We start from the raw sequence: 13,531 nt of genomic DNA on the forward strand, positions 1-13,531 counted from the left end.
TTTAGAAGTGTATTTTTTTATTAAATAAGCATAATTCTAAATTCTTGCGGAACCCCTGCAGGGGTGTTGCGGAACCCTAGGGTTCCGCGGAACACACTTTGAGAATGGCTGCCCTAAAAGAAGATTGAATATTAAACTCGTAGAGTTAAAGACAGAAAAAAAATCGAGACACGAAATTGTGAGTTCAAAACACACCCATTCCCTCGTGTTCACGATCAACGCGCACACATTTACAAATTGAGGACGTGCGGTGAATGGCTCAAACCCGATGAGTGTGCGTACGAAATCGGCTTGTAATGAACTCACTGTTTTCCTCAAGCAACCAGTATTCAGTATTCATTTAATCATTGCTTTGTGTGTACAATGAATATTATATTATGTTACAACACAACCCTGTAAGGGCACTGCAATAAAATTACAAACTAATCAACTACTTAACCTAATAACACTATTAAATATACATATTTACATGTAATGGCCGGCCGTAGATAGGGTAACCTTCTGTCTATCTACCAATGTGGTTAATTAATGATAATTCCAGGTGGTGGTATGCGACAACCTCTGCCTCCCCTTCCGAGATGAGTCCTTCGACGCTGTGCTGTCCATCGCGGTGGTGCACCACTTCGCCACCGTGGAACGGCGAGCCATGGCGCTACGGGAACTGGCGAGGGTGACCAGGATCGGCGGGAGGTTACTGCTGACTGTATGGGCTATGGAGCACGAGGGCCGGAATTTTCACTCCCAGGTACTTTTCATCAGAGACATAGAGAAAAAAATACATAGAGTGCTCACTCCATACATCAGTTCAGACTATTAATTTCAGTGTCTACATCTAGCATCGAGTAGCGGAACTATCAGTACTGCTACTTGACAATAGATGTAGCACCGACCGGAAAGTCTTATCTCAACAGCATAAGAATTTCCGGTCGGTGGCGACATCTATTGTCAAGTAGCAGTACTGATAGTTCCGCTACTCGATGCTAGATGCTAATAGTCTTTTTGGTACTAAAACTGATGTATGGAGTGAGCACTCTATGTATTTTTTTCTCTATGTCAGAGACGAGAGACGGCCTAACGCGTGTATAAAATGTCGTTATACGTGGTAACGTAAAACATATTTATTTTAGCTTATAGCGTAACATTGTAGGCAATATATGCTAACAGTATGTAAGTCGACATCGAGGCTACACAGTCAACCGATCGCGTCAGGTGTCAGATTGGTATAGAGGTCCTCCGGGCTGTCTTGAAAACGTCTCTTTGGGTATCGCCACAGAATAAATAATAGTACTAAGTACAGAAGACTCACTCTCTAACAAAACGCGTCTGTTACGATCAGCACAGATATGGCCGCTAGGTGGCGACAGCGCCATGCGCGGCTTATGACTTTCCCCAAAATTGGGGCCGAACGGATGTACTTTTAGCTACCTGTAGCAAAGCGACGAAATCGCGGAGTGAGACACGCCTGGCATCGCTCAATAATGTGCTGGGTAGTTTGATCTTCAAGGCCGCAGTCACACAACGGACTCTCGTTCCATCCCCATTTGTCAAACATATCTTAATCTGTAATGATGTTTTTTCTTACTGATTTCTCTAAATGATTGATTATTTACGATTTCCATGTGTTTACATCTATGTTTTCTGTCGGTTAAGTACCTAAATTAATGTTATTTTCAGGATGTACTAATCCCTTGGCATCGGCCCGCGACGCTGTGTCCGCCCACGCCGGCCCCGCGACGATTCCTCTCCGTCGACCATGACCAGTAAATATCTCAGATTTATTCCTATTTAATAGAATAGAACTAATAGAAGATAGTCTGAAAGATGTTTTTATTTGAAATTTTATGGGATTTATCGCAAGGAAAGTGACAAATGGTAAAAATATTTCATAAGTCTACCGATTGATTGGAATCTTCAAGTGATTTCTGTATTTATTTATTTATTTATATTTTGGAGATCCAACAGCCATCTATAGATACAGAATATCCCAAATTAATAAGAGACGGAAAGCCAATTACATTTTGAATGTTTAATCTCTAATATCCTATTTCTGCAATAGTAATGAAGTAATTCTTACGTCGGCTTTGTCTCCCCAGTAACGCCGAGCCGTGGAAGAGCCGCGAGGGGTCGCCGGGCTCGTCGTCCCTGTCGTCGCCGAACGAGACGTGCTACTCGTTCGTGCGGCGCGCGCTGCAGCGGCTGGCGGGGCGCCGCTCCTTCCTGCCGTCCTGGCGCGCCCCCGCCGGCCGCGCGCCGCGCGCCGCGCGCCCCGAGCCCCAAGCCGCCGACCTGCCCATCGAGCTGCGGAGGCTCGACGAGGTGCTCCCGCCGAGACTCCTCACCCAGCGGTCGGACGCCACCAAGTCGCGGAGCTTGACCGACATCGCCGATGTAGAGCGGCGGGCGCTGGTCCGCTCCCGCTCGAGCCTCCCGAGCCTCGGCCCGGAGGAGCCCCCGCCTAAACAACCTCCCCCGCCCGAAGTCGAGCCGCGGAAGAAACCTCGGCTCGTGAAACAGAAGAAATCTATTAACGAGGACGACGCGGACGAAGACTTGGACAAGCCTACCGACATGAAGAGTCTAGTGGAGGAGATGCCTAATTTTAAAATCCACACGCATAGATTATCTTCCAAGAAGCCTGGAGTTTTTAAGCAGACCTCGCTCAATGAGGAGCTGATGTCCGTCGAGAGGCTCCGCGAGAAGGAGCATCTGAGGAGGAACATTCAGAAGCAGGCGTCGCTCAACGAGGAGTACCTGTACCGTCGTCCGGGGGCTCTCGACTCGATCCGCGACTCCATTTTTTCCACGTCGGCGAACACGGCCAAAAAGTTCCAGTCGCTGAAAAACGGCCTCACTAGTAAATTCAAAACGTCCACAACGAATATAGATAAAGTGACCGTGTTCGTGCGAATGCTGCAGGGTTGGAAGAATCACGGCCCGGTGCCCGAAGTTCCTACGCCAAACGACAATACCACCGGAAGCGAGAGGAGTTATCCGGAAAGGCGGCATTCGAAGGAGGACGGCTCGGATTCGTCAAAGGATAGCAGCTTACAGAGTGACACTAGTGTTGATTCGGAGGACAGTTTTGCGTCGGTGATATATGTGCCCAAAGCGGACGGTTCGGGTGATCCCTTATCGCCCACGCCGCTGTCACCCGGACCGACCTCACCCAGGTTAAAGGTGTCTTCAGTACCGACCTCGCCTAGAATGAAAAGTTCACCAGGCCTACCGTCTCCGCGGATAAAACAAGCTTTCCCCTTAATACGACCCCCGGCCTCCCCCAGCGCGGTCCAAGCGCCTGTCAATAAAATACTAGTCGCCCAATATAGTCTTAAAAATTATACCACATCGAGTGCAGTGTGCACAGCTCCTCTGAAACCACAGTCAAAAAGCCAGCCTAATTCACCACCAAAATCGGAGTCAGATGAGAAACTTGCCTATACCAAGCCGGTAGTAGCAATACCAGAACCACAACCAATTATCAATAAAATACCCCCTCCAATAGAAATATATGAAAAAATAGATCCAATACCGCCTATACAAGAGGAGGAAGAAACGACACCTTCCGATGTCACTAAAGAATTATTAGCCGAAATCAGTAGAGATATTGAAGAGATTCACAAACTAACAGCAGAAAGTAATCAGATGAAACCACGTGTTCTTCAAGATGTAAAACCATATCCGAAAATAACATTACAGACGGTGGCAGAACTACCCGAAATCCCACAGTTTAAACCTAAAGAGCCACGGAAATCTCCCACCAATGACAATTTAGATTCAAGAGCAGCCGATCGTAAGCGAAAAGAAAGAATACGGCAAGTTAAAGAGATGCTCAATAAAGGAATTCCAGCAGCGAATGTCAGTAGGAGGCCACCGTTCCCGATAGTAAGATGCAACAGGAAAGCGGAGGCAATAGCCAAGAGTCACCCAAAGCTAATGTCACTGGAATTATTCAACCCGGCCACTGACGATGTAGACAGCGATTCGAGTGGCGTATCGTCACCAGACTCTGTCGACAGCGTTATAAGTGTAGTCCCTGAAGAATTACGAAAGACTGCAATGGAAAAAGGTAAGATTTAATAAAATGTTTAGATGATACGTTATTTTTAATTACATTACCTAGAAACTAGAGCTGTTCTATATTTATCTTTTAGCGACTGCTTAAATTTTGATAAAAAATTTATGACACTATTAAACCAACAAGTCGCCCTTAGGACTAAACTTTATCCAAATTTACCAATATAATTGGTCCACTAGTCCTTTTCTCATTTATTTTGGATTGGGTATCGATCATGTTTATTTATCTTCCAAGTTTTCGCTATTAAACTTCATCCCTCTTTGTTGCAGACCTTCCAAACCCATCAATAGTAGAGCCTACTAATGAAAAAGAAGACGACAAGCCCGAGAAATCTCCTTCGATATCTCACTCACCGCAAAACCTTTTAGAAGCAGTAGCTGAAGTCGCTGCTACTTTAGACGAAACCTGCGAAACTGTAATAAAGTCCAGCCCAAGATCGAAGCGAAAGCATTTAGAAAAACTTGAAAGCACTGAAGCGATGGCCATCGTCCAAGGGGCTTCAAGCAGTAGCAGTAGTAGCAACTGGAGTCTTAACAAACTCTCTCCTGGTGACTTGAGGATTTTGGACGACAAGTCCCGGTCACATACCAACTCGAGTGGTGGAAGCTCTTCAAGCCTGGAGCGACTCTCGCCAGGCCGGAGGTCAAAAGAGCGCTCTCCAAAACTCGGCAGCACAAGCAACTCTACTTGGAGTCTAAATCGATTGTCACCCAACAGACTCGAAGGACGATCCCTAGACGAAAACATCAGCAAGAGCCACAGGAGCCCAACCAGAATACCCTACGATTCTGTTTCAATGTCAAGCACCGACTCTGAGAAATCTATCTCAAAATCAGAGAGCTTCAATAGGATACAGAATGAACCTCTCATTACGTGCAAATCGGACATGCTTACTAAAGAAGAAGATTGGATAGCTGATCAGCACGAGCGCGGTCATCATTTAACGGAATTTGCCGAGAAACTTAGCGAGAAATTGCTTCAGGAAATAGACCAATACTCCAAGCGGATCAACGAGGAAGATTTCGACTTGCCAAGTAGTAGTAGTAGCGAGAAAAGTATTTCCCTTAGACTTAAACGGGAAGAGGAAGACAGGAATACACAAAAGATTCTAGACGAGCTCTCTGATAGCTTACAACACCTAGACGATCCATACATTAGTAAAATAGGAACTGACATGCATGGCTTGAATAAACTGAGCGCCGAAATTCAAGAGCGGCAAAAATTCATAGCATCCTTAAACGACTCTCAAGAGACGGATATAAATAAACTTTTCCCAAAATGCGGAACTAAGCTAAAAAGCAAAAAGAGGTCGAAAGACGTCGACCCTATTATAAACAAATATAGGGAACTTAAAAAGAGCATGAAAGTAACCAGCGAAGAAGACATCTATCTAAATAACTGTGCCAACATCCAATATAACGTGACTAAATCTACAGAAGACAAATTACCTGACATGGACACTAAAAATCCGGACGATGATAGCGCGATTTGCTCGAGCAACGGGAACCCTGAGATCACAATCGATTCTGGAGCTTATGACACCAGCCAGTCGCTCGAAACCGGGTACTCGCTTGAGTCAGAAATAAGTGTAGACTCACTATGTACCAGTACTGACAAAAGGTCGTCACTCAAAGTCGGACAGTCGACTGACTCGAGCGATCTTGACAAGATGGAGATAAGTCCAGAGTCAATCACGTCACGATCAAGTGCCAGCACAGCGCCACTAAAGTCTGGATTTTCAATTGAGTCCAGCGACACGTATGCAGGAAGCGATTGGAGTCGACGTGATAAAACTGGAAGCACCGCTTCGCTCGGCTGCGCGAGTTTAGCCTCTTTACCTTCATGCAGCGAGTGCTCCAAGGATAGAAAGCTGTTGGAAACGCGGTCGTCTTCAGAAGACACAGCCCCGGCAGCGACATCAGCTAGAGCTATGCCTCACGCCCCACTCCTGCCTTCTCTGAGTGACGGTTCAGACAGCTTACCCTCGGAAGGAGGGGCAGTAACCTACCACAGATACTATCACGTTTTTAAAAGAGGCGAGCTAGATCAACTCATCGAGCAGTACGTCGAGAGTCTCCACGTCGTCTCATCCTTTTACGACCAAGCCAGCTGGTGTGTGATCGCGGAAAAAGTTCAAGTGTGGACTATTTAATTTCCCAATAACAAAACTTTAATAGTGACTAACACTATTCAAGTGACCTTAACTAACTCAAGTGAGTGTTAAACATTGACCCGGGTGTTAAACCGATTGCCAAAAGCGAAGCTTTTGTTTTTAATATACTTATACTTAGTCGCTCTATACCGGTTTACTAGTTGTTATCTATACTGTGTACTCGCCCGGGCTACTTCGAGTCTAAGTGATTTAATAGACAAGCGTATCGGACCGAGACCTTGGTACGGTCCGAGGCTTGTCCGATTGCGCGGGTTCGCCGTACGGCCGTCGAGGACGCAGCTATGAGTGAAAAGCTGATCGTACAAAGTTCACGGTCCGGTGCGCCCGTCTATTAGCACTATTAACGGAGGGCGTTAAGGGGAATAAAAAAGAATCCTACTTTTTGTCAGACTTTGAAAATAGGGTCTATAATCTGAGGAACGATTGGATTTTTTTTATGTCCCATTTAGTATTCTGCGCGAGCTCGCAACTCGCATAAAATGAAATCTAAGAGCTTTAAATAGTGAAAAAATAAATATAATATATTATATACTTCAGTGGCTCAATAATATAAGCTACGAAAGCTTATCTACTGTAACCGAGTCCTTGGGTTTGTGGCGTCGTCATAATTTATCGAAATAGTCACAGTTTCTAGTCATTATTATTACGACAATAAGATTAATAGCAACGAGAAGCAGCCATCATCGTAGTTCAGGACGACGTCACAAACCTTCTAGCTTTAGTCATGTGAATACTTCGATTTATTTATTATAAAACTGAGCTGGCCTCTCGTAGTGGGTAGGGTTGACTGTACGGGTCCACTCGCCCCGTATATTGCTGATATATATATATAATTCGGGGTCCCTTTGTTTCCCATAAAGTTATAAGTCATAATGTATTGTTTGTCATATTATCAACCGGTGTGAAGTTAGCGGCCAAAGTTAGCAGCCGCCGATAACCCAACCAAATTAAGAAGTCAAAATTTTTAATGTAATAAATGTCATAGAAAACCAGTAAAAGAGCACCTGATACATGTAATTACAAAATAAACAGACCAAACAAGACTACAAGTGATGAAAAACTAAAATATATACATTTTCGTCAAAGAACTCATGCTATCTGTAATATCGCCTAGTAAAACCGCAAGAAAGCTATAAAGGTTTTTAAAACCGGTTCCATGCAGCTAGATAATCAAGGTAAAGAGCTGCTGGGATATAAGTGATACTCGACCATAAACTTGCAGAAAAGGGGAGACCAAGGCAAACTGAACACAAAATATTCTAAATAGTTGCAGTATTCAAAGATTTTTAGCATGAAGGACGGCAAGCAAGGGATTTTCGACCTATGTCACAGATAGCTACTGTCATAAGCTACAAACGATTGTGCATCGCAAGTTGATACTCGATCGATAACACTAGTCAATTTACAGAAAATTATAAAATTAAGATTTTCTTACTTAAGTGACTGCTGAGAGATACAAGTGCTTAAACGGCCAGCAAGAGATTTTTGAAACCTGAACAATACAGCTAGATAATCATGCTAAAGAACTGCTGAGAGCTTTAAGTGATACTCGACCGTAAACTTTGTGAATAGGGAAGACAAAAGCGAAATGTACACTAAATATTCTTGCAGTTTTCAAAGTTTTTTAGCATGAAGGACGGCAAGCAAGAGATTTTCGACCTATGTGACAGATAGCTACTGTCATAACCTACAAACGATTGTGCATCGCAAGTTGATACTCGATCGATAAGACTAGTCAATATACAGAAAATGATAAAATTAAGATTTTCTTAATTAAGTGGCTGATGAGAGCTACAAGTGCTGAAACGGCAAACAAGAGATTTTTGAAACCTGGACTATACAGCTGGATAATCATGCTAAAGAACTGCTGAGAGCTTTAAGTGACACTCGACCGTAAACTTTGTGAAAAGGGGAGACCAAAGCGAAATGTACCCAAAATATTCTGAAAAGTTGCAGTTTTCAAAGATTTTTAGCATGAAGGACGGCAAGCAAGAGATTTTCGACCTATGTGACAGATAGCTACTGTCATAACCTACAAACGATTGTGCATCGCAAGTTGATACTCGATCGATAAGACTAGTCACTTTACAGAAAAAATAAAATTAAGATTTTGTTATTTAAGGGGCTGATGAGAGCTACAAGTGCTGAAACGGCAAGCAAGAGATTTTTGAAACCTGAACTATACAGCTGGATAATCATGCTAAAGAACTGCTGAGAGCTTTAAGTGATACTCGACCGTAAACTTTGTGAAAAGGGGAGACAAAAGTGAAATGTACCCAAAATATTCTGAAAAGTTGCAGTTTTCAATGATTTTTAGCATGAAGGACGGCAAGCAAGGGATTTTCGACCTATGTGACAGATAGCTACTGTCATAAGCTACAAACGATTGTGCATCGCAAGTTGATACTCGATCGATAAGACTAGTCAATCAATTAACAGAAAATTATAAAATTATGATTTTCTTACTTAAGTGGCTGCTGAGAGATACAAGTGCTTAAACGGCCAGCAAGAGATTTTTGAAACCTGAACTATACAGCTAGATAATCATGCTAAAGAACTGCTGAGAGCTTTAAGTGATACTTGACCGTAAACATTGTGAAAAGGGGAGCCAAAAGCGAAATGTACCTAAAATATTCTGAAAATTTGCACTTTTCAATGATTTATAGCATGAAGGACGGCAAGCAAGGGATTTTCGACCTATGTGACAGATAGCTACTGTCATAATCTACAAATGATTGTGCATCGCAAGTTGATACTCGATCGATAAGACTAGTCAATTTACAGAAAATTATAAAATTAAGATTTTCTTATTTACGGGGCTGATGAGAGCTACAAGTGCTGAAACGGCAAGCAAGAGATTTTTAAAACCTGAACCAGCTGGATAATCTTGCTAAAGAACTGCTGAGAGCTTTATGTGATACTCGACCGTAAACTTTGTGAAAAGGGGAGACAAAAGCGAAATGTACCTAAAATATTCTCAAAATGTGCAGTTTTCAATGATTTTTAGCATGAAGGACGGCAAGCAAGGGATTTTCGACCTATGTGACAGATAGCTACTCTCATAAGCTACAAACGATTGTGCATGGCAAGTTGATACTCGATCGATAAGACTAGTAAATTAACAGAAAATTATAAAATTAAAATTTTCTTACTTAAGTGGCTGATGAGAGCTAAAAGTGCTGAAACGGCAAGCAAGAGATTTTTGAAACCTGAACTATACAGCTGGATAATCATGCTAAAGAACTGCTGAGAGCTTTAAGTGATACTCGACCGTAAACTTTGTGAAAAGGGGAGACAAAAGTGAAATGTACCCAAAATATTCTGAAAAGTTGCAGTTTTCAATGATTGTTAGCATGAAGGACGGCAAGCAAGGGATTTTCGACCTATGTGACAGATAGCTACTGTCATAAGCTACAAACGATTGTGCATCGCAAGTTGATACTCGATTGATACGACTAGTCAATCAATTTCCAGGAAATTATAAAATTAAGATTTTCTTACTTAAGTGGCTGCTGAGAGATACAAGTGCTTAAACGGCCAGCAAGAGATTTTTGAAACCTGCACTATACAGCTAGATAATCATGCTAAAGAACTGCTGAGAGCTTTAAGTGATACTCGACCGTAAACTTTGTGAAAAGGGGAGACAAAAGCGAAATGTACCTAAAATATTCTGAAAAGTTGCAGTTTTCAAAGATTTTTAGCATGAAGGACGGCAAACAAGGGATTTTCGACCTATGTGACAGATAGCTACTGTCATAAGCTACAAACGATTGTGCATCGCAAGTTGATACTCGATCGATAAGACTAGTCAATTTACAGAAAATTATAAAATTAAGATTTTCTTATTTAAGGGGCTGATGAGAGCTACAAGTGCTGAAACGGCAAGCAAGAGATTTTTGAAACCTGAACTATACAGCTGGATAATCATGCTAAAGAACTGCTGAGAGCTTTAAGTGATACTCGACCGTAAACTTTGTGAAAAGGGGAGACAAATGTGAAATGTACCCAAAATATTCTGAATAGTTGCAGTTTTTAATGATTTTTAGCATGAAGGACGGCAAGCAAGGGATTTTCGACCTATGTGACAGACAGCTACTGTCATAAGCTACAAACGATTGTGCATCGCAAGTTGATACTCGATCGATAAGACTAGTCAATCAATTAACAGATAATTATAAAATTAAGATTTTCTTACTTAAGTGGCTGCTGAGAGATACAAGTGCTTAAACGGCCAGCAAGAGATTTTTGAAACCTGAACTATACAGCTAGATAATCATGCTAAAGAACTGCTGAGAGCTTTAAGTGATACTCGACCGTAAACTTTGTGAAAAGGGGAGACAAAAGCGAAATGTACCTAAAATATTCTGAAAATTTGCACTTTTCAATGATTTTTAGCATGAAGGACGGCAAGCAAGGGATTTTCGACCTATGTGACAGATAGCTACTGTCATAAGCTACAAACGATTGTGCATCTCAAGTTGATACTCGATCGATAAGACTAGTCAATTTACAGAAAATTATAAAATTAAGATTTTCTTATTTACGGGGCTGATGAGAGCTACAAGTGCTGAAACGGCAAGCAAGAGATTTTTAAAACCTGAACTATACAGCTGGATAATCTTGCTAAAGAACTGCTGAGAGCTTTAAGTGATACTCGACCGTAAACTTTGTGAAAAGGGGAGACAAAAGCGAAATGTACCTAAAATATTCTGAAAATGTGCAGTTTTCAATGATTTTTAGCATGAAGGACGGCAAGCAAGGGATTTTCGACCTATGTGACAGATAGCTACTCTCATAAGCTACAAACGATTGTGCATCGCAAGTTGATACTCGATCGATAAGACTAGTAAATTAACAGAAAATTATAAAATTAAAATTTTCTTATTTAAGTGGCTGATGAGAGCTAAAAGTGCTGAAACGGCAAGCAAGAGATTTTTGAAACCTGAACTATACAGCTGGATAATCATGCTAAAGAACTGCTGAGAGCTTTAAGTGATACTCGACCGTAAACTTTGTGAAAAGGGGAGACAAAAGTGAAATGTACCCAAAATATTCTGAAAAGTTGCAGTTTTCAATGATTTTTAGCATGAAGGACGGCAAGCAAGGGATTTTCGACCTATGTGACAGATAGCTACTGTCATAAGCTACAAACGATTGTGCATCGCAAGTTGATACTCGATTGATACGAGTAGTCAATCAATTTACAGGAAATTATAAAATTAACATTTTCTTACTTAAGTGGCTGCTGAGAGATACAAGTGCTTAAACGGCCAGCAAGAGATTTTTCAAACCTGCACTATACAGCTAGATAATCATGCTAAAGAACTGCTGAGAGCTTTAAGTGATACTCGACCGTAAACATTGTGAAAAGGGGAGACAAAAGCGAAATGTACCTAAAATATTCTGAAAATTTGCACTTTTCAATGATTTTTAGCATGAAGGACGGCAAGCAAGGGATTTTCGACCTATGTGACAGATAGCTACTGTCATAAGCTACAAACGATTGTGCATCGCAAGTTGATACTCGATCGATAAGACTAGTCAATTTACAGAAAATTATAAAATTAAGATTTTCTTATTTAAGGGGCTGATGAGAGCTACAAGTGCTGAAACGGCAAGCAAGAGATTTTTGAAACCTGAACTATACAGCTGGATAATCATGCTAAAGAACTGCTGAGAGCTTTAAGTGATACTCGACCGTAAACTTTGTGAAAAGGGGAGACAAAAGTGAAATGTACCCAAAATATTCTGAAAAGTTGCAGTTTTTAATGATTTTTAGCATGAAGGACGGCAAGCAAGGGATTTTCGACCTATGAGACAGATAGCTACTGTCATAAGCTACAAACGATTGTGCATCGCAAGTTGATACTCGATCGATAAGACTAGTCAATCAATTAACAGAAAATTATAAAATTAAGATTTTCTTACTTAAGTGGCTGCTGAGAGATACAAGTGCTTAAACGGCCAGCAAGAGATTTTTGAAACCTGAACTATACAGCTGGATAATCATGCTAAAGAACTGCTGAGAGCTTTAAGTGATACTCGACCGTAAACTTTGTGAAAAGGGGAGACAAAAGTGAAATGTACCCAAAATATTCTGAATAGTTGCAGTTTTTAATGATTTTTAGCATGAAGGACGGCAAGCAAGGGATTTTCGACCTATGTGACAGACAGCTACTGTCATAAGCTACAAACGATTGTGCATCGTAAGTTGATACTCTATCGATAAGACTAGTCAATCAATTAACAGAAAATTATAAAATTAAGATTTTCTTACTTAAGTGGCTGCTGAGAGATACAAGTGCTTAAACGGCCAGCAAGAGATTTTTGAAACCTGCACTATACAGCTGGATAATCATGCTAAAGAACTGCTGAGAGCTTTAACTGATACTCGACCGTAAACTTTGTGAAAAGGGGAGACAAAAGCGAAATGTACCTAAAATATTCTGAAAATTTGCACTTTTCAATGATTTTTAGCATGAAGGACGGCAAGCAAGGGATTTTCGACCTATGTGACAGATAGCTACTGTCATAAGCTACAATCGATTGTGCATCGCAAGTTGATACTCGATCGATAAGACTAGTCAATTTACAGAAAATTATAAAATTAAGATTTTCTTATTTACGGGGCTGATGAGAGCTACAAGTGCTGAAACGGCAAGCAAGAGATTTTTAAAACCTGAACTATACAGCTGGATAATCTTGCTAAAGAAATGCTGAGAGCTTTAAGTGATACTCGACCGTAAACTTTGTGAAAAGGGGAGACAAAAGCGAAATGTACCTAAAATATTCTGAAAATGTGCAGTTTTCAATGATTTTTAGCATGAAGGACGGCAAGCAAGGGATTTTCGACCTATGTGACAGATAGCTACTCTCATAAGCTACAAACGATTGTGCATCGCAAGTTGATACTCGATCGATAAGACTAGTAAATTAACAGAAAATTATTTTTTTTTTTTTTTTTTTTTTTTTTTTTTGTTCTGGTTTGAACTGCCATCAGTCGGTAACGACTATAATCAGTTTTGCTGTATATAGTTAACAATTTGGGTTTTGGAGACCATCGTCTCTCTTAACCACTGCTTTCTTATGGCACAATGTGCTTCCTTTTAAGTCTTTTTACTGTTTCTGTCTTGTCCAGTAATTTTGATGCCAGTGGATTAGGATGCCTTTCCAGGCGCTCAATGTAATTTTTAGTGAATCTTTTGATCTCTTCCTTTATGGTGGGCATATTGAGATAGTCGTGTACTTCATCGTTTCGAGTGAACCAGGGTGCACTGGCAATC

General features: G+C 41.3%; 2 protein-coding genes across 2 annotated transcripts in view; both read left to right on the forward strand.

Moving 5' to 3' along the window:
• LOC134654463 (protein piccolo) overlaps positions 1-6,434 on the forward strand; it is a 63,917-nt gene extending 57,483 nt beyond the window's left edge. The window contains exons 4-7 of the mRNA XM_063509905.1: positions 542-745; positions 1,675-1,760; positions 2,094-4,066; positions 4,345-6,434. Coding sequence (XP_063365975.1) covers positions 542-745; positions 1,675-1,760; positions 2,094-4,066; positions 4,345-6,227 — 4,146 coding nt within the window. The 3' untranslated portion in view covers positions 6,228-6,434. The remainder of the gene's footprint in view (positions 1-541; positions 746-1,674; positions 1,761-2,093; positions 4,067-4,344) is intronic.
• The window catches only part of LOC134654661 (zinc finger BED domain-containing protein 4-like), a 1,082,235-nt gene that overhangs the window by 51,162 nt on the left and 1,017,542 nt on the right, over positions 1-13,531 (forward strand). The gene's annotated exons all lie outside the window — the stretch shown is intronic.

This window comes from Cydia amplana, chromosome 15, assembly GCF_948474715.1.
Source record: "Cydia amplana chromosome 15, ilCydAmpl1.1, whole genome shotgun sequence".
NCBI classification, from domain to species: Eukaryota; Metazoa; Arthropoda; class Insecta; order Lepidoptera; family Tortricidae; genus Cydia; species Cydia amplana.